This window comes from Amblyraja radiata, chromosome 26, assembly GCF_010909765.2.
Source record: "Amblyraja radiata isolate CabotCenter1 chromosome 26, sAmbRad1.1.pri, whole genome shotgun sequence".
Lineage (NCBI taxonomy): Eukaryota > Metazoa > Chordata > Chondrichthyes > Rajiformes > Rajidae > Amblyraja > Amblyraja radiata.
In genome coordinates this window covers 32,090,058-32,111,892 of record NC_045981.1, presented here as the reverse complement: position 1 = coordinate 32,111,892, position 21,835 = coordinate 32,090,058, and the positions used below count along the sequence as shown (strand labels likewise).

Below are 21,835 nucleotides of genomic sequence, written 5' to 3'. Positions count from 1 at the left end.
AGATAAATTCCAGCTACAAATAAATATGATTAATAACTAAAATATGGGAGACTTCATTTCCATGTATATTCAGCCAAAGTATTACACCTATTTATTGGCAATATCTCCTTTGCGTGCCTCTCTTCATCGTATACATTTTTGGTTAATCCATGTATGAAATATCTACTGTAGTTTTTATTAAGGCAGAGATAGAGAACCCGGAGCAGCTGGAGAAAACCAACACGGTCACTGGGAGAATGTACAAACTCCGCAAAGACAGCACCCGGAGTCAGGATTGAACCCGGATCTCTGGAGCTGTGTGGCAGCAGCTCTACCGCTGCGCCACTGTACCGCCAAAAATTTGTGTCCTTTAGTCATCAAAATAAAATCTAAGACGGATAAGATCAAGCTTTACTCAGAATGAATGAGCACAGATCAAAGAGTTGTTCATGAACATGTCGGGTTTTTAAACAAATTTAGAAGTAAGTCTTCCTCAACTGCCATTCCCAATACAACATGCCTCTATAACTGCAGATGCCTTGTTAACAAGACTCCTGAGGACTTAAGTGCTGCTGTCAGCAGGAACCAGCCAAAGTAATGCCACCTCATAGTATTTCCTCGTATTATGGCCATGCCTGTTAATCTACTGATTAATCATGCTGATTATACATTAACTGGGCTTCAAACATTCCGACATGTGCAAATCATATAGATTCTTAACTGAAATATATTCAAAATTTGTCTATAGCTCACCAATCATAGTCAGAGTCATATAGCACAGCAACAGGCCCTTTGGCCCAACTTGCCCATGCTGACCAAGACGTCCAATCTATACTAGTCCCACCTGCCCGTGTTTTGCCCATATACTCAAGAGTGGCACGGTGGCGCAGCGGCGGAGTTGCTGCCTTACAGTGCCAGAGACCCGGGTTTGATCCTGACTACGGGTGCTGTCTGTGCGGAGTATGTACGTTCTCCCCGTGATCGTGTGGGTTTTCTCCGGGTGCTCTGGTTTCTTCAAAAGGCATGCAGATTTGTGGGTTAATTGCGTTCTATGAAATTGTAAATTGTCCCGAGTGTGTCGATAATGCTAATGTACGGGGTGATCGCTGGTTGGTGCGGATTCCGTGGGCCAAAGGGCTTGTTCCTGCTCTGTATATCTAAAAGTCTGTCTCTAAAGTTACACTAAACCTTTCCTATCAATTGCCTGTCCAAATGTCTTTTTTTGTGTTTTTATTGTACCAATCCTTTACTTTTAAGGATTAATTATAGCAGCAATGGTGACAAAGATACCATGGATTATCTTTGAGTATTTCAAATGGATTTCAAATTGAGTATTTAAGACAGTTAATTATGATTAATTTTTATATGCTGCCAAATTAGTGCAATCAAATTTAAAAATGATTTCAATCTAAAGTTCCCCTTGAACTTCGCTGTTCACTATCGGCAGTCTTGAAAATGTAGATTGGAGTGTTTGTAGGACTGAGGGCGGCACGGTGGTGCAGATGGTAGAGCAGTTGCCTCACAACCCCAGAGACCCGGGTTTGAACCTCCCCTCGGGTGCTGTCTATGTGGAATTGGCTTGTTCTCCCTGTGACCGCATGGATTTCTTCCGGGTGCTTCACTTTCCTCCCACATCCCAAAGACGTGTGGGTTTGTAGGGTAATTGGCCTCTATAAATTGCCCCTAGTGTGTAAGGGGTGGATGAGAAAGTGGGCTAACATAGAACTAGTGTAAATGGATGATCAATGGTTGGCATGGAATCAGTGGGCCAAAGGACTTATTTTCATGGAAAGACACAAAGTTCTAGAGTAACCCGGCAGGTCAGATGGCATCTCTGGGGAAAATGGATAGATGACGTGTTGGTTCTGGACTTTACATCTGCAGATACCTGTTTCTATAGGGCTTGTTTCATGTTGCATCTCCAAACTATAGGGCTTGTTTCATGTTGCCCACGGATTCATTATTATTTCATTGCTAACAATAATATATCAATTTTATTGGCTGGATTACTGAATGCATATTTATACAATGGAAGAATCAGCATGTCATTGTGTGTAATAGGTTGTGAATATTTATTAATATTGATCAGCTTATGGGTTGTGCTGAGGATAAAATGTATTTAGAGCTGATAATAATCATATTTCAGTTTGAGAGATACCAACGAACTACGCATGCTGGAATCTTGTGCAAGACACAGTACTGAAGGATCGGCATTGTGGCGCAGCGGTAGAGTTGATGCCTTATAGCATCGGAGACCCAGGTTCGACCCCGACTACAGGTGCTGTTTGTACAGAGTTTGTACGTTCTCCCCATGACCTGCGTGGGTTTTCTTCGAGATCTTCGGTTTTCTCCCACACTCCAAAGACGTACAGGTTTGAAGGTTAATTGGCTTGGTAAATGTAAAAATTGTCCCTAGTGGGGCAATAGTGTTAATATGTGGAGATCGCTGGTCAGTGCAAACCCAGTGGGCTGAAGGGCCTGTTTCCATGCTGTATCTCTAAACTAAACTAAACTAAACTCAGCGGGTCAGGCAGCGTCTGTGGAGGAACGAGACATTTCTGGTCGGGATCTTTCTTCATTCCTTCTAGAGATGCTGCCTGGCCCGCTGAGTTACTCCAATACTTTTTATTTTGTTCTGATTTCTGTTCAAACTTGTTTTTGAATGACAAATAAAGAAATTCAATTCAAATCAATTCAATTTCATTTAATATCTCTGTAACTTTAGTGAAAGTTTACGAGATCTCATTGTCATCTCATGGCAATAAGGGATGCTTATTAAATACTGAACTGCCAATGATGCCCGTACACAAGTTTCAAATACAAATAAAGGGAGCAAAATATTTCTTCCATCACACTTCCTATATTTTGGGCATATTCATATCTAAGATGCAGGACACCCTCATGTATGATTGTGCAAAATCTATCTGGGGTAAGAATTGATTAACAGACAGAACGATAAAACCGAAGAACTGGTGAGCAAAAAGCAGATGTGACAAGTTATGTAAATATGAAAGCTGTCACAAGCAGATCGATGAGATCCAACGACCAGTTTCTCCTGTGCTAACTTGGCATGAAAGCTAATGCCATTGGTTCTGCTTACAACCAGCACGGATTTGATCAACTTTATATATACCTCTGACTGACTGTCTAGGAGTTCAGTCAGGGCAAATTATGATCCATTTTGGCTTCCCATTTGTGCATTGATAAAATATTAACATTGTATTCATTCAAATAGCTGCAAGAGATGATAACATGTATATCTGAATAGATATCTGCATCAAAGGTATGATTCTGTCACATCCTTCATGTCCTCATCATCAATAATGCTGCAAATAATGATGTATTTTCAATAAGAACATCTAAACGAATGACATATCCTAATTGGCATACATTTATTCAGTTCTGCATAAATAGAAAATTAGAAAAACATGGACAGGGGTTGAAAATTATCAGAAATGTTTAGTAGTAGAATATTGATCTTCATATCTTTGAGGGAGACAATGCAGTGAGTTGCAAGTGTTATATTTAGAATTTTTCTTCCTAGTGGAGACATTTTCTTCCTCGGGGAGAGGTTTTCTCGGGAAGAAATTTAAGAGGGACCTTCGTGGCAACTTTTACACTCGGATGGTAGTCTGTATCTGGAATGAGCTACCAGAGGAAGCCAGAGAAACAGACATAATTATGTATTTTGCAAGTCATATTTTACGAGGATGTTGCCAGAACTTAAGAGCCTGTTCTACAGGGAGAGTTTGGGCAACCTTGGACTTTATTCCCTTGAGCGCAGGAGGATGTGGGGTGATCTTCTAGAGGTGTACAAGATTGTGAGGGGAATAGATGAGGCAAATGCACCTAGAATCTTTTACCTTGAATAGGAGAATCAAGAACCAGGAGACGTAGTTTTATGTTGAGAGGTTAAAGATTTAATAGGAACCTGAGGGGCAACTTTTTTATACAGAGGTTGGTGGGTATATGGAATGAGTTGCCAGAGGAGATAATTGAAGCAGGTACTGCAAAAACATGGAAAGACATTTGGACAGGGATATGGATAAGAAAGGTTTAATGGGATATGGGCCACACATGAGTAAGTGGAACTAGTGTAAATGAGATTTCTTGGTCGGCATGGTCATGTTGCGCCGAAGAGCCTGTTTCCATGCTGTATGACTCAATGGCACCATGATTCAATGACATTTGGACAGAGATATGGAAAGGAAGGGCTTAGAGGTTTTGTGGGGCCAAATGCAGTCAAATGGGACTAGCCCATTATCCCAACTTGATCAGCATGGATAAGGTGGACCCAAGGGTCTGTTTCCATGCTGTACAGCTCTCTGACTCTTTGATAGCACAGCTGAAAACACACATGCAGTGTTGTCAACAGTGCTGGTCACTGCACTTTATGAAGGAAATATTTCTTCAGAGGGATTTGAAGTCAAGAGCTTTTGCTTTGAGGTTTTCAAGAATAAGTGTAGAAATCATGAGGTTTTCAAGAATAAGTGTAGAAATGAAAAGTGTGAAATTATGTATTTAAATAAAAGGAAAAGTGCAAATAATCAATTCTACATCCATCAGATCCGAGTATAGAATTCCAATGAACCAAACTATTTATCATCGTGAAGTTATTATGGAAAAGCTAGAAGGTTGGAGCAGCAGGTGATTTTCAACTTCTATCTTTAGACACGAATTGATGTTCTTTTACCATTTCAAATACTACAAAATTAATTGAAAGTGTTTTAAGAACAAGCAAATTGTTTATTGGTGTTGAGCAAGGCTCAGAGTGCTGGAGGAACTCAGCAGATCAGGCGGCATCTGTGGGAGGAATGGCCAGGAAACATTTCTGGTCAGGACCCTTCTGCAGACTGATTGTAGTAGGAGGGAGAAATCTGGAAAAGTCTCCCCCCAACTTCAATCAGTCCTAAAGAAATGTCCCAACCCAAAAAGCTTTCTGGTCGGGACACTCGTCCCACGTGATCTGAAATGTCATCTGTCCATTCCCTCCACAGATGCTGCCTGACCCACTGAGTCATTCCAGCACTTTGTGTTTTGCTCAAGGTTCCAGTATCTGCAGTCTCTTGGGACTCAGTTTATTAATATTATTCCTCTCTGCTCAGATGGAGCTGTAAAACAATTAAGCTGCAGAAACAGTTAACAGTTAACCATAAGTTCAAGTGTCAGTTTTAAGGGCAGCGACTAGCTCAATGGATATTTATAGCTTTAAGATTTGTTTCCTGGCAAAGACATGGAAAATGAGTCTTGATAACTCCTTTATATGAAGTTGTGTCTATTCAGATCTGTCACTGGGGGAATTGAGAAATCAGGAACAAAGACTTCTTTGCCCTTGAGCATACATTCACTGTGCAGGTTTTATACTTTCTGAGAATGCAAAACGTGACAGTCTCATTATCATCAGAAATTCGTGTTGGTGAAAATTAATTGCAGTAATATGCAATTTACTATTTTATTTTAACTGTAGATGGGCCAATTGATTGAAAAGCCCAATAAAATTAAAATTTCCTGGAATACCATCCTCTACTCTTTGGAAAAAAAACACAGTGCTTGAGAAACTCAGCGGGTCAGGCAGTATCTGTGGAGGGACATGGACAGCCGACTTTTTGGTCCAGGACTCTTCTTTAGCCTGATTGTAGTAGGGGGAGAAAGCTGGAAAACTCTCCCCCTCTCACTCCACTTCAATCAATCTGAAGAAGGGTTCCGACCCAAAATGTCATCAGTCCATTCCCTCCACAGATGCTTCCTGACCCACTGAGTTACTCCATTTCTTTGTCTTTTGCTCCGCATTCCAGCATCTGCAGGTCGTTGCATCTCTTGCCTTTGAATGTTGAATGACAAGAATATATACTCATTCCTATTGCAAATATAAGCGCTGTCTAAGTGGTTTTTTTGGCTCACTTTTGCTATGCTTTTTAAATGGCAGCAATATTTCCCATTGATTAAGCTTTCATTTTTTCAGGTTTGGATTTTCGTCATCATCGATTTTTTCATTGGCTGCATCTTTATATCTCTTTACTACTTTCCTTACCTTAACAATAATTCCCTTTAGCTTTATTATCTCATACAAGTTATTTTTCATATTTCCTTTTGATTCGTCACAATGCTTCTCTTGGCTGCTTCATATCGTTGCCTCCTACACTGCACGTGCAAAGGGGGTGAAAGTTTAAAGAGTACATGTATTAATTATCTACGCAGCTAACTTGCACCCCTATTTGCATTTGATGCATTGATCAGGTATTCTGCACCATTGTTCACAGAGTAGATTGAAGCAAACAATTAAATAGTCAAACAATTCTCAACCTGGATCTGTATGTTTAAGAGAACTGAGAAGCAGCTTTGAACAGAAGATACAAAGTGCTGGAGTAGCTCAACAGGTCAGGTAGCATCTCTGGAGAATACGCAAAGGTGACGTTTCGGGTCGGGACCCTTCTTCAGACTGATTGTAAGGAGGTGCAGGGGGAAGGTAGGTATTTACAGGTATGGGGGGAGGGAGGTTATATGGGGGAAAATGGGGGAAAATGAAGAGAGAGAGTTATGTAGTTATCTAAAATGGGAGAATTCATTATTCATGCCATTGGGTTGTCACTACCCAAGCAGATCATGAGGTGTTGTCCTTCCAGTTTGTGTGTGGATTCTCCTTGGCTTTTCTAATTTTAATTATTTGCCCCCCATATCTGCAATTGACGACATAAGAGAAGACAAGTAAACTTCCTTAACGAGTACGACCATGGCCCGTCAAAGTTAGCAACAAGCAAAGAACAAGAAATGTTCTTAGTTTGTACAAACCTGGATAAAGTTAAAATAAAGAACCTGCAAGATATTACGGCAGTGGCATGTAGAAACAAAGCACAGGTTTTCAGTACACCCCATTGCCAGTGTGGGTCTTCTTTATTTTACAAAAATGCACTGTATATACTCACACATATTTACGAGATTGATAAGATAATGAATATATCACGTCACACAAATCACACCATTCTGGTAATCAGTTCTTAAAGTCACAGTGTGTAAAGGGCCTGTCCCACTTTCACGACCTAATTCACGCCTTTTTTTACTCGCGGACATTTTTCATCATGCTAGAAAAATGTCCCGACCTACTTGATGCCACGAGTACCTACGACTAGCATCACGGCCTGCTACGACCTACCTACGACTTCCTACGACCTCGTGATGACCATGCTGTGACCTCACGATGACAATGCTTGAAGGGTCTGTCCCACTTTCACGACCTAATTCACGACCTCTGCCGAGTTTGCCCTTGACTCGCAGCATGGTCATCACGAAGTGAAGGGAGGTCGTAGGAGGTCGTAGGTGGGTTGTAGGTAGGTCGTAGGCAAGTCGTGATGCTAGTCGTAGGTACTCGTGGCATCAAGTAGGTCAGGGCGTTTTTCTACCCGAATGAAAAATGTCCACGAGTAAAAAAGGTTGTGAATTTGGTCATGAAAGTGGGACAGGCCCTTAAGAAGGAACTGCAGATGGTGATTTAAACCGAAGATAGACACAAAAAGCTGGAGTAACTCAGCGGGACAGCCAGCATCTCTGGAGAGAAGGAATGGGTGACGTTTCAGGTCGAGACCCTTCTTCAGACTGGTTATAGTTACCATTATATATACCACAGAACCAATGAGCGACCTCAGAGGTGCTGAAATAGTGAGGGAAAGATTAGTCTGGATTCTTGTGACTATTTTCTGCTGTTGTCAATGTGAGCTCCTTCACTGTGAATGGGCTTAGGCTTGTCCGTGAAGGGTACTGCAATTAGGGGTTGCCAACTGTTCCATATGAGTTGGGACATCCCGTATAGAAACATAGAAACATGGAAAATAGGTGCAGGAGGAGGCCATTCGGCCCTTCGAGCCAGCACCGCCATTCATTGTGATCATGGCTGATCGTCCCCTATCAATAACCCGTGCCTGCCTTCTCCCCATATCCCTTGACTCCACTAGCCCCTAGAGCTCTATCTAACTTCTCTCTTAAATCCATCCAGTGATTTGGCCTCCACTGCCCTCTGTGGCAGGGAATTCCATAAATTCACAACTCTCTGGGTGAAAACATTTTTTCTCACCTCAGTCTTAAATGACCTCCCCTTTATTCTAAGACTGTGGCCCCTGGTTCTGGTATATTGGGCTAAATTGACTTGTCCCGTACGGGTCCGCCCTTGTCGCGAGGGCCAAAACTCCTCAGCTGGCCCTCCGGCTGGGCTTTGAGCGCAGTCCAGTATCCGGGTCAACTCATCATTCACCCAGCCACGGCCGAGCCGGTCAACAGTCAGGAATTTGTCCTGTATTTTGACCTTATGTCCCTTATTTTGGAGTGAGAAAGTTGGCAACCCTAACTGCAATGTAAAGTCTACCAGCAGTTATTGTAAAAACTGTAATAATGTATAATGGCCAGGTGAGTAAAATGGTGTAGGATATCCAAAATCCATGGAAAGATATGGCCTTAAGGAGAAGACATTTTCGCAGGAGGAACAGGAGGAGGGAGAAAATTGGCCATGAAGAGAGGTAGAGATAAAAAGGCAAAGCAACTCCCATCTGCTCCGAGAATGAATACAATGGCCCTAGTGCCATGGAACTAATTTATAAAATCAATACCTTAGATTACAATTAAAGATCCTTTTAATAATCTGCTACAGAATCACTGCGGTGTACATAATTGTCCAGTAAAATAATACATACCTCAGAGCAAATGTTGCTACCTGAATTTAATCAATATATTCACATGCGTGTCAGGCACCGTCAAAGCATTGCATGATATCTCATGTGTAAAGTTTCCATAGACACGGATCCAGTGCTCAATAATCATTCAAAATGTGGGGAACGCCATTGAAACTTGATGCCAGCCACTAGATGGTGATGTGTCTCACTCAGCAGTGATGTTGACGTTATTGTCCACCACCTGTGATGGCGCTGTAGAGCACAAAGAAGCCAAATGAAAATCAAATTTACATTCTAAAAAGTCAATTTCATTAAAAACAGCAAATTTGTCTACCTAGTTTAATTAATTATCCCCCCTGTCAGCTCATGATAAAGCATTGCCAGCAGAAAAGACCATCTAGGGAGATGGGAATGGATTGATGGCAAAGAGATGGCAATACATGATATAGATTCATCGAATCAATGAACTTCAGCTACAAGCTGTCTTATGTGCCCGTGTTGTCTCTTTCACAAAGGCTACTTCTGGAGTTTGGGATTATACCCCTCTGTGAACTGTGGCTTTGAAAAGATCATTAAAAAAGTTATTGAGCAAAATTCTTGAGCAAAGTGCTGGAGGAACTCAACGGGCAGGCGGCATCCATGGAGGTAACGTTCTGGGTCGGGACCATGCTTATTTTCCTGCACCATTTGCTTTTTTTCGATCCGTTCCCATTATCCAGGAGAACGTTGAACAATCTGATGAGTCATAATCAAACCTAAACTCCGCACACGTTCTCAGACGACCTTTGATTGGACTTTACTGGAATTTATTTTGCACTAAACATCATTTATGTTATATCCTTTATCATGTATCTCTACACTGCGGATGACTCGATTGTAATCATGTATTGTCTTTCTGCTGACTGGTTGGCATGCCACAAAAGCTTTTCACTGTACCTCGGTACACGTGACAATAAACAAAACTAAACTCAACTCAATACTATTTATTTGCTAATCAATAATAAGAATCTGGCCACAGTCCTTGCAATATTACATGTCCTTGCAAGGTAAATAGCACTCCTACGACCACCCTGCCTGTTGTGAGCTGAACCAAAATAAACTGGAAATACAGTCATAGAGTTATATAGCATGGAAACAGGTCCTTTGGCGTAACTCTATCATACCGACCAAGATGCCCCACCTGTGACTGCGTGGGTTTCTTCCAGGTTGCTTCAGTTTCCGCCCACATCCCAAAGACGTGTGGATTTGTACGTTAATTGGCTTTTGTAAAATTTGCCAAATTACCTCCAATGTGTAGTAAGTAAGTAAGTAAGTAAGTAAACTTTATTTATATAGCGCATTTTAAGCCAATTTGCATTGACCCCAAAGCGCTTTACATAATTTAAATAATAATAAGTTCCATTGCAAACCATAGAAAAAGGTTTTTAAAAAAAAAAAAAAAAAAAAATGAATAAAAATGGACACAACATATTACAGAGTTCAACACAAACATCCCCCCACAGCAGAATCAAAACATTTCCACTGCGGGAGAAAGGCACCAGAAAGTTAAGTCCTCTTCCTCTGTGAAACATCCCGAGGTCAGGGCCCATCTGTGGCCGTGCAGCCAGTCCGATGATTTTCAGGGCCCTCTTGCCGTAAAGATGAAACATCGGCGTCGGGTGAAACATTCCTCAGCGGCTTGGAAAAGTCTGGAGCGGCTGTCCCCTCCCCGGAGAGCAGAGACCGCGGCACTCGTAGTCCTCCGGCCGCGCCGGCTGGAGCTCCGACCCCGGCGAACTCGATCTCTGGCTCTGCGGCGCTCCAAATCCAAATCCAGCGCCGCCCGCGGCCGAACGCCCGCAGCCACAGCTCCGCGATGTTGGAAGTCGGCGACCAAAGCGCTCCGGAGCTTACCGCACGGCGACCCGGTAGGCATCGCCCGCTCCTTGTTGGTATCCCAGCGCTGCGCCACCGCCGCCGAAGCTGTAGTCCCAGCCGGTCCCGACAGGAAAACGCCGCTCCCCTTTCGGTGGTAGGCCGCGAGGACGGGGCGAAGAAACAGCACGGAGGGATGCTGCCTCTCCGACCAGGTAGGGGACTAAGAATAAAGTTTCCCCCTTCCCCACCCCCACCCCCCACATAGAAGACCTCCACTAACATAAAATAAAATAAAGAAAGGTGTAGAGGCGGACTGCGGGCAGGCTGCCATACACAGACGGCGCCCACTCCCGCACATCCGCCATCTTGTGTGTATAGACTTACAACAGGGAGTAGATGCGAAAATGGGATAGTCATAGAACTAGTGTGAACAGGAGATTGATGGTTGGCATGAACTTGGTGGGCTAGAGGATCTGTTTCAATACATTATCTTTCAATCAAAAAATTCAACTTAGATACCAATCACCACATGATGATTCTATATAAATTAACAATCAGAAGGGTGCTGACCTGAAAAGCCAACCATCCATGTCCTCCAGAGAAGCTGCCTGACTCGCTGAGTTACTCCAGCACTTTGTACTCCAGCACTTTACTCCAGAAGCTCCAGTTACTCCAGCATAGCAAAAGGATTTGAGTATAGGAGCAGGGAGGTTCTACTGCAGTTGTACAGGGTTTTGGTGAGACCACACCTGGAGTATTGCGTACAGTTTTGGTCTCCAAATCTGAGGAAAGACATTCTTGCCATAGAGGGGGTACAGAGAAGGTTCACCAGACTGATTCCTGGGATGTCAGGACTTTCATATGAAGAAAGACTGGATAGACTCGGCTTGTACTCGCTAGAATTTAGAAGATTGAGGGGAGGATCTTATAGAAACTTACAAAATTCTTAAGGGGTTGGACAAGCTAGATGCAGGAAGATTGTTCCCGATGTTGGGGAGGTCCAGAACAAGGGGTCACAGTTTAAGGATAAGGGGGAATTCCTTTAGGACCGAGATGAGGAAAACATTTTTCACACAGAGTGGTGAATCCCTGGAATTCTCTGCCACAGAAGGTAGTTGAGGCCAGTTCATTGGCTAGATTTAAGAGGGAGTTAGATGTGACCCTTGTGGCGAAAGGGATCAGGGGGTATGGAGAGAAGGCAGGTACAGGCTACTGAGTTGAATGATCAGCCATGATCATATTGAATGGCGGTGCAGGCTCGAAGGACCGAATTGCCTACTCCTGCACCTATTTTCTATGTTTGTCTTTTTCTTTTAAGAAACTAGCATCTGCATTTCCTTGTGCCTCAATTTCAACATTGGACTTTGACATGGGCCGATTCTGTGCTCCATTCATGTTTGAGTGATGACTTTATTGAATTCTGCAATATATTTACTTTAGGTTATTTAGAGATACAGTGCTGAAACAGGCCCTTCAATCCACATGCCTTTTGAATGTGGGAGGAAACTGGAGCACCCAGAGAAAACCCATGTGGTCACTGGGAGAACCTACAACCTCCATACAGACAGCACTGTAAGGCAGCAACTCTACCGCTGTGCCACTGTGCTGTCCCAGTTACATGAAAATGTATATGTGTTTTACTGGTTTATTTGTTCCATGACCTGATTCATTTGCAGCTCTGACCTGTTTCCTCTAGTTGACAATAATCATGTAAAAGTAAAAAATATATTGTGTGGCCACTTTTTATATGACAATCCAAGTTATGTGCATATTCCAAATAGCAAATCCTATGTCCCTCGTAACATTGCAATGAAAATACAGCTCCCACTGTGTGCAAATATCACAGTGAATTAAGTGTTTGCGAGAAACTCTTGGCTTTGTACTAGGCACTCTCAGTCCTGCACTATCTTTAACTACATCCATATACACAAGCTGAAGATTAAATCTTATGTCAATGAAGCTTCATGATCGACCAATCCATTTTATTTGAGTAGCAGTCTCCAAGTCTCTGAAGAACAATCAATAACATTTGTAAATACTTACATTCCCATTGGTAAGAATTCAGAAGTTCCTATCCATGGATAGTTTATTGATTAACGCCCTCCTGGAGTTTTGTGCAGATGAGGTCCAGAGAATGGTGGGGATATTTAATACTGTAATCTGTGTTTCAGGATTTGGACGCAAAAAGACAAATCTATATTTTTTCTGCAAATCGGAAATCTCTTAGATGAGAAATTTACTTTATGCTAAATATGCTATAAAGTTGCATGCCGCTTCTGAAATTTGGTTCAATTGAATTAACTTTACATTTTGTTGCAACCAGGAACTGCAGATATAACCATATAACCATATAACAATTACAGCACGGAAACAGGCCATCTCGGCCCTTCTAGTCCGTGCCGAACACTTATTCTCACCTAGTCCCATCTACCTGCAATTTTGATGTTGGATTGGCATGCAGATGTTGGATTACAAAAAAGACACAACATTTTGGAGTAACTCAGCAGGTCAGGCAGTATCTCTGAAGAACGTGGATAGGTGACATTCTTCAGACTGATTGGAGTAGGGAGGAGAAAGCTGGAAAAGAGAGGTGGGGGTGGGACAAAGCCTGGCAAGTGATACAGCTGTATCCTCATCCCGTTTCACCTTATTTCATATCCATTTGTGTCTTTATCATTTAGTTTAGTTTTGAGATACAGAGTGGAATCAGGCCCTTCATTCCACCGAGTCAGTCCATCCACCAATCATCACATACACTAGCACTATCCTACACACTAGGGACAATTTACAATTTACAGAAGCCAATCAACCCACAAACCTGTACTTCTTTGGAATGTGGAAGGAAATCGGACCTCCCAGGAAGAACGTACAAACACCGTACAGACAGCGCCTGTAGTCAGGATCGAACCCAGGTCTCTGGAGCTGTAAAGCCGCAACTCTACCGCTGCGCCACCATGCTGTCCTGATCATGTCCCCAACCTCTCTTCCAGCTTTCTCCCCCCACAACTACAATGAGTCTGAAGAGGGGCGCCGACTTGAAACGTCACTTCGCCATGTTGTCCAGGGATACTGAGTTACTCCAGCACTTTGTCCTTTTGAGTTACTCCAGCACTTTGTGTTTTTCTTTTAATTTATATTTTTATTGCTCAAAGCCCTTGTTAAGATGAAGGAGCTAAATTTGTAAGAGATGAAACGACGCACCTTTCTATATATTCATAGTTGCCTTTGATTAGTTTCCTAGGCGTGCCTCCTGGGAGAGGAAGTTGCCCTCTGACTGAACCGTTAACCTTTGACCTCATCTATACTGACTATCACGGACTTCAACAAATGAAACAACATATGGGGCTCTCCTTCAAAAAGTACAAGTAAGTGCTGAAGTTTCCTTGAAAGTTCAGGAATTTGTAAAGTGCAATGTAAATTCAATGTCGTGGCAATGCATTTATTCTGGTCACTTTTCATATTGTTTGAGTAAATGAGCACATGTTTCATATCCACTCATTTGCACATTAAGACGTAGAAAGCTTTAGAGCAGCAAACCTATCTTAAATGTCAAAACATGCAAAACTTTTCAATAGATCGCAAAAAAGAAAAGTTATTTTTTGTAGAACAATGGTAATTTAGAGCATTTGTTGATCTAAACTTAATGTGCAATTATTCCTTTCACAGCCAAACACAATTATTTTATGGACTAGCTAGTTTAGTTTATTGGGGAAGCTTTCAGTTTTTATGAGGAGGGAGTGGTGATTTTTCAGAGCATTATTGGGATTCTACATATTGTGAAATAATGGAGAATGTTTAGGTACATTATTGTCACGTGTACTGAGGTACGTTGAAAAGCTTTGTTTACCATGCTGTCCAATCAAATTAGATATTACTGTACATAAATATAATCAAGCTAAACAGGTACAATGGGTACAGAGAAGGAAAGTTCAAAAATATAAAATTCCTTAACAATAAAGAAAATTTAAAAAGGTGGTGAATAACTGGAACAAGTTGCTGGAGGGGGTGGTGGATGGGCCTGTTTCTGTGCTGTATCTCTAAATTAAACTAAACTAAGCTAAACTAGATGTTTAAGAAGGAACTGCAGATGCTGCGACAATCGAAGGTAGACAAAAATGCTGGAGAAACTCAGCGGGTGAGGCAGCATCTATGGAGCTCGGCCTCACCTGCTGAGTTTCTCCAGCATTTTTGTCTACCTAAGCTAAACTAGAGATAGACATTAAAAGCTGGACAGGCAACATCTCTGGAGAGAAGGAATGGGTGACGTTTCAGGTAGAGACCCATCTCCAGACTAGTTAGGGATAAGGAGAATCGTGATGGAGACGATGATGTATGGATAAAGAACAATGAATTAAAGATATGCAAAAAAGTAACAACGATAAGGGAAACAGGCCATTGTTAGTTGTTTGTTGGGTGAAAACGAGAAGCTGGTGCGACTTGGGTGGGGGGAGGGATGGAGAGAGAGGGAACTAAACTGATCAGTCACACCATGGCCCATGGCTTGCTAGCTGCCAATGCAGTCACGAGTCTTTTCCATTAACACACATTCAAAAATGAAAATTGCTTTATTAAAAAAATACAATTCCTTAACAAAAAATAAAATAGAAACAGGATGGTGAATAACTGGAACATGTTGCCAGAGGTGGTGGAGGCCGATGCGATTATAATGTTTAAAATATGTTTGGACGGGTACTTGGTATTTGATTTTGACAGACAGAAACTTTTTCTCCAGGGTAGAAATGTCAATGACTTGTGAGCACTGCTTTAAAGTAAGAAGGGCAACGTTTAAAGGAGATGTACAGGGCTATATTTTTTTTACACAGAAGGTGGTGAGTTGTTGGGACAAGATGATGTTGGAGGCAGATACGATAGTGGTGTTTAAAAGGCTTTTGGATTGGCACACAGATATGCAGGGAATGGCGGGATATGCATCATGTGCTGGCAGAGAAAATTAGTTTATTTTGGCATCATGTTCGACACGGACATTATTAGTCGAAGGGCCTGTTCATGTTCTGCACTTCTCTGTGTTTTATTCTCTGAAAGGCATAGCGGGATATAGGCTTATTGCAGGCAAGTACAATTGGAGGAGAGTGCCATCATGGTATGCAAGGATGTGGTGAGCAAAATTGACCCATTTCTGTGCTCTGTTCCAATGCAAGAAGCAATTAAATGCATCTAAATAAACTCAATAAGAAAAGGAAATTAGCTCATAATTATGTTTCTCCCCAGTTGATTTTTTCACATTAAAATCAGAAGGATCTACTTGACTTACATAAGTGGACTGATTTCAAAGTGCTGGGAATTTAGTGGGAATTTGTGCTCTCTCACTGTCACAAGTCAACATGTTCGATTAGTTCTTGTAAATCCCAAATGTCCACACATCCACAAGGTGAATTTTCAATCCGGAGACACAAGTAACTGCAGGTGCTGGCATTTTGAGTAAAACACAAAGTGCTGGAGGAACTCAGTTGGTCAGGCAGCATCTGTGGAGGGAATGGACAGACGATGTTTCGGGTCAGGTATTTTAATAGACAGGCGATGTTGTCGGATTTGTATCCTTTCTGTTTTGGGGATAGTATTTATATAAAATACCATTGCAACTGTTTAACTTGGGGGCATTTTATCATCTAATCAGATCAACAATGAATGTGGCTGAGATGCATTAAGTGTCAAGTATAATGTAATTAATTTCTGGGGCTGTAAGACTTTGTAAATTAGTTTTAGTTTTAGAGATACAGTGTGGAAACACGCTCTTCCACCCAGCACGTCCATGCTGACCTGTGATCACCCATTCACACATCATCAAAGACCCACACCATCCTGGCCACACACTCATCTCTCCATTGAGCTTGAAATCTGGAACATCCAGGTTCAGGAACAGCTACTTCCCCACAGCCATCAGGCTATTAAACTCGCCATCAAACAAACTCTGAACAATAACAGCCTATTGCACTTTATCTGTTTATTTTACTTTGGAGTCACGTGAGTGACTACGTGAAGAAGAAGGGCCGTCAGTCCGCGTGCGCGTCATTACGTCTGAAGCATGCGCCAACGACTGACTAGCAGGCGCGTTGCGTCCTTCCAGCGGTAAGTTTCAAAAACTGCAGGTAAGTGTTTTAAAACTACTCTGTGGTCGTATTAGCGGGTTCTGTGATTCTTGTTATTTCAGCAAGTTGGACCCTTACCATGTCTAAGGTGAAGAGACGGTCTGCGGTGAAGTCGGCTACCAAAGACCGCGGTAGTGCGGGTAGCGGGAGACTGTCTGTGTCACCAACCTTGTCGCTGGCGGTGGGGCCAGTGGCAGCAGACCTGGTGCCCAAGGAAAGCACCGTGGCAGTCCTGCAGGGGCGCAAGGCCACACGGAAGTCTGCAAGGCCCATAGACTCAGATGAGTCGGGCCAGGAGGGATCCCCTCCTTCGTTGGATAACGTCCACGGGCGACTTACCCTTATGGAGCACCTTATGGAGTGGTGGCTCCAGAATTATCTGCTCCGTAGGAGGGAGCAGTATCAGCACGGGTCTCCGCAGGAGCCCGCGCTAGCGGCACCATTTATGGGGCTGCAAAGTGTCTCCCTCTCGTATTTTCCTGACTCCGAGTTTGGAGGCACAGTGGGCGAGCATTCCCAGGGGCACGGGTCTGAAGTGCCACTATTGGCATCCAGATTTGTCATACCTTCACCATCAGGAGCACCCCTGGATGAAGACCTGGCCACCACTATTAATTACTTGGCATCACACCAGCTCAAAGACCTGACAATGGAGGAGACCACCAACAGGTACCCCACTCCTGCAAACTGTGCCTCCCTCAATATGCCGGCCGTGACATTGGATCGGAGCGGGTGTCAGAGCCCAGGAAGTTAAGCTCCAGAAAGTCTTGAAATTACTGGCCTCTGGTTCTCACGGCCTTTGCAAGGTCCGTTGATGGGGAGCTGATGACTGACACACAACAGGACGCAGTGGCATTACTGTGTAATGCCCACTTTGAAATCAACTGCCTTCGCAAGAACACAATCCGGCCGGCACTGAACCCCAAGTTTGCTGTGCTGTGCAAGGCCAGCAACGTCCAGCCGGCCAATTATCTATTTGGGGAAGATCTGCCAAGGCAGGTCCGGGAGCTGGATGATGAGGTGAAGACCATCCGCATCATGAGTAGAGTCCAAACCACACCCAGGGGCACACCCCTACGCACCCTATAGCACAAGGCAATACCTGCCTAGGGGCTCCGGAACCGGTGCTAGACCCGAACTGGAGGCATCAAGGTCTTTTTTAGGGGTGGGCCCCAGCCAACCCACGGCAAGGATGCGCGGAGGGCTCCCGCCATTAGCTCTACTCCCCAAGCCTCGCGGACGAAAACCAGCACCGTACCGCCAGTAACAACTGAGATAGGTATACCTAGTTCCTTGTGGAACACCTTGCACATGCCTCACACACCAGTTGGGGGGAGATTGCAAAATTTCTTGAATGAATGGTGTTGGGTCACAGCGGACCCGTTTATACTGCACAGTATACGAGGGTTCAAAATTGAGTTCCTTCTTGACTTACTACCACCCACACAACATTCACCAAACCGCACATATGTGTTCTCACACCAGGAATGTTTGGATGTACAAGCTGAAATCCAATAAAAAGGTCATTGAGAGGTCGCATCCGGAACCTCACCAATTTGCATCCAACATATTCATCAAGTGGAAAAAGGATGGAGGATGTCGTATCATTGTCATGGATAATTTTGGCACTGCCACCCAACTGGTTTCTAAAGGTGGTTATATGGCATGCATTGACCTTAAATATGCATACTACTTGGTACCTATTCACAGAGAGTACAGGAGATATTTGAAATTTAACTGGATGGGTCAATAATGGCAGTTCAAAGCATTGCCTAATGGGCTGACTTCAGATCCCAGACTATTTACCAAACTATTGAAACCTGTTCTGGGGCTACTACAAGCTGAGAATCACATAGTCATGGCATATTTGGATGACATTCTAATCTTCAGGGACACTGAGGAATCGGCAGAATCATCTGTCTCAGCCACCAAACTCATGTTTGAGCGATTGGGGTTTCTCATCCATCCAATTAAGTCCAAATTGACACCTACCAGGGTTATTGATTACCTGGGGTTTACAATTAACTCAATTCACATGTCAGTGACTCTGCCTTGGGGCAAACAATTAGAGTTAATAAAAGCCTGCAACGATCTTATTGTTAAACAGAGCCATCAATTAGACAAGCAGCGAGTGTAATTGGCAAACTTGTGGCTGCATTTCCCGCTGTGCGTTTCGGGCCTTTGCACTATCAAAATTTACAACGTGCACAGGAACAGGCACTCAGTTCACACGCAGGCCAATTCGGTAGACCCATGCGATTGCCAGCCGAGGCCATTGCTGAATTACAATGGTGGGTGACGAATATACGTCATAGCTCCAGGAAATTTTGCTGGATACACCATTGTTCATCTTACAAACCGATGCGAGCGCCCTAGCATGGGGAGCAACTGATACCATCTCCAGCTGTGGTGGTAGGTGGAATGAGCAGGAGTCCTTAATTCTTCAGCAACATGGTATTAACTACTTAGGGGGCACTCTATGGGCTTAAGGCTTATTGCAGCACTATGCAACATGTGCATGTTCAACTTCAGATTGACATCACAACCACGGTGGCGTATGTCAATCACATGGATGGTGTTAAGTCTGTATCTTGTGATAGGTTGGCAAACCTTATTTGGCACTGGTGTATTGCGAGGGACATTTGGGTCTCAGCTATCTACCTACCAGGTAGATACAACAGGGTGGCAGACACCAGATCGCAGATATTCAATGACAACACAGAATGGATGTTGAATCATGCAGTATTTAACGACATTATCGCCCGGTATGGCAACCCGGATATTGATTTGTTCGCATCCAGATTAAATCACCAGTTACCCAAATATGTGTCCTGGGAGCCAGACCCAGGGGCAGTGGCAGTAGATGCATTTTCTCTACATTTGGGAGGAATGTTTTTGTATGCATTTCTACCCATTTTGCCTCATCGGCCGATGCTTGGCAAAAATCAAGCAAGACAACGCCACAGGCATTTTGGTAGTGCCTGACTGACCTACGCAGTCTTGGTTTCCACAAGTCCTGGGAATGATTACACACCCTTAATAACTAGGTTCATGAAGGGCATTTTTAATTCCATACCACCCATGCCCGGGTACACGGACATTTGGGATGTGAGCGTGGTGCTTACACTGCTTCGCCAGTGGGCGTCCAGCTTCCTCCCTACCCTTATCTAAGCTCACCCAAGCTCAGTCATGCTGATGGCGCTGGTGACTGCGCAATGAGTCCAGACATTGCACAAGCTGCGCCTCGACAACATGACCACCAATGTAAATGTTATAACCTTTTTCATATATGATTTGATCAAACAGAGCAGGCCAGGGGTACCAGGGCTCAAACTAGAATTCCTGGCATACCCCAAGGATCCACGGTTGTGTGCCGTATCACATATTCACCATTACATAAAAGTCACCAAGGGCCTCAGAGGCTCTGAGCTATCGGTCCTAATCAGTTATAAAAAGCCTCACCACAAGGTATCAGTCCAAACCATTTCCAGATGGTTAAAGGAGGTACTAGCGAGTGCAGGAGTGAACATTGACACTTTTAAATCTCACTCCACCAGGGCTGCAGCTACGTCGGCAGCGAGGGCAGTGGACCTTCCCCTCGACAACATTCTAGCGGCTGCAGGATGGGCCAATGAACGGATGTTCCACCGGGATTACAACAAACCTATTGCCGGACCGTGTTTTGTAGTTTCCCCCCAGGATGGGAGGGGTTACTATTATTTTCTTTCTTTTCATAATTAAAAGCATCAGTATTATTACCTAACTACGTTATGTCTGAATGCTTTACACTTTTTCACTCATCCATGGTCAATCCATTCAGTGTGTGACGCTTGGACTCGTATCCGGCGTGAAATCACAGAGCTTTAAATTCTTCACGTAGTCACTCAAGTGACTCAGAAGTAAAATAGTAAGATTAAACGAGAACTTACCAGTTTGAAGTTTGATCATGATTTTATGAGGAGTTACGATGAGTGATTACGTGCCCACCACTCCCGCCCTCATATTATCAAGGTCATCTGGTAGTTCCAGTTCTCCAAATCTTACTATCCTCAGGTCAACTTCTCTTATCTGTGATTTCACACCGCTACTTTGAAGATTGACGCGCATGCGGACTGACGGCCCTTCATCTTCACATAATCGCTCATCGTAACTCCTCATAAAATCAAGATCAAACTTCAAACTGGTAAGTTCTCGTTTAATCTTACTATTTATTGTGTATATATGTGGTCTATGGTGTATAGACTCACTGGACTTTTATCTCCTGTTCTGTATTATGTTTACATATTCTGTTGTGCTGCAGCAAGCAAGAATGTAATTGTCCTATCTGGGACACGTGACAATGAAACTCTCTTGACTCGTGACATTTGTTCTATCCTACACACTAGAGAAAATTTACAGAAGCCAATTAACCTACAAACCAGCATGTCACCCGGAGAAAACCCACATGGTCACAGGGAATGTGCAAACTCCATACATACACAATCTGTAGTCAGCATCGATCTCAGGTCTCTGGCGCTGTAAGGCAGCAACTCTACCACTGCATCACTGTGCCACCTGTAATGTGCCATGTATTTCCTGTGCACAGTTTTCCACCTGTTACTTCTTAGTTTTGGCCAGTAAATGCACCTGAATGCTGCACTGTAGAATCAAAGGAATACTTTGAAAAGAACACAAATATAATTTAGTATGAAAGGGAAAATCTTATTGAAAATTTTGAATTGGAAATTTAAGATGGTGTACAGATAAAAGAAAAATCACACATGTTCACAACAGGACTTCAAAATCCTACCCATAAATTTCCATTACTTCTACGACTTTCGAACCTGAATAATCGATGTGTCTGTTTCCACTAGGACTGCTGAGGTTCAACATTTGTGTCTTGCAAAAAGATCTTTAATAATATTCTTGTGATGTCTTTGATGTCCTACAGTGCGCTGCTGCCCAGGCAACTCAAACGTTTCAGAGTGTTGATACAAGGGAGGGAGATAAATGACTGTTAGCCACCATTTTAGCAAGACTTACATTAAAGTTCTTCGGAGAAACTTGCTTGTCCCTGCTTCACTTTTCGTTACAGATGGTCTGATATCATCAAAGTTATATTTTTCACTTTGCTGATGGCATTACATGGTACAGGCTGTTTCCTATCTTGAGATAAGCAACACCTAAATCATTGTAGGCAGAACTGAACGCTGGGCAGAAAATAGCGTTGGCTTGAATGTCAATAAGTCCAAATCA

The 21,835-nt window shown here is 43.2% G+C and overlaps 1 protein-coding gene across 3 annotated transcripts in view; it reads left to right on the top strand.

Moving 5' to 3' along the window:
• mgat5b (alpha-1,6-mannosylglycoprotein 6-beta-N-acetylglucosaminyltransferase B) overlaps positions 1-21,835 on the top strand; it is a 669,403-nt gene that overhangs the window by 456,434 nt on the left and 191,134 nt on the right. For all 3 annotated transcript variants that reach the window (XM_033044620.1, XM_033044619.1, XM_033044618.1), the window contains one exon: positions 13,727-13,858. In XM_033044620.1, the coding sequence (XP_032900511.1) occupies positions 13,727-13,858 (132 nt within the window). The remainder of the gene's footprint in view (positions 1-13,726; positions 13,859-21,835) is intronic.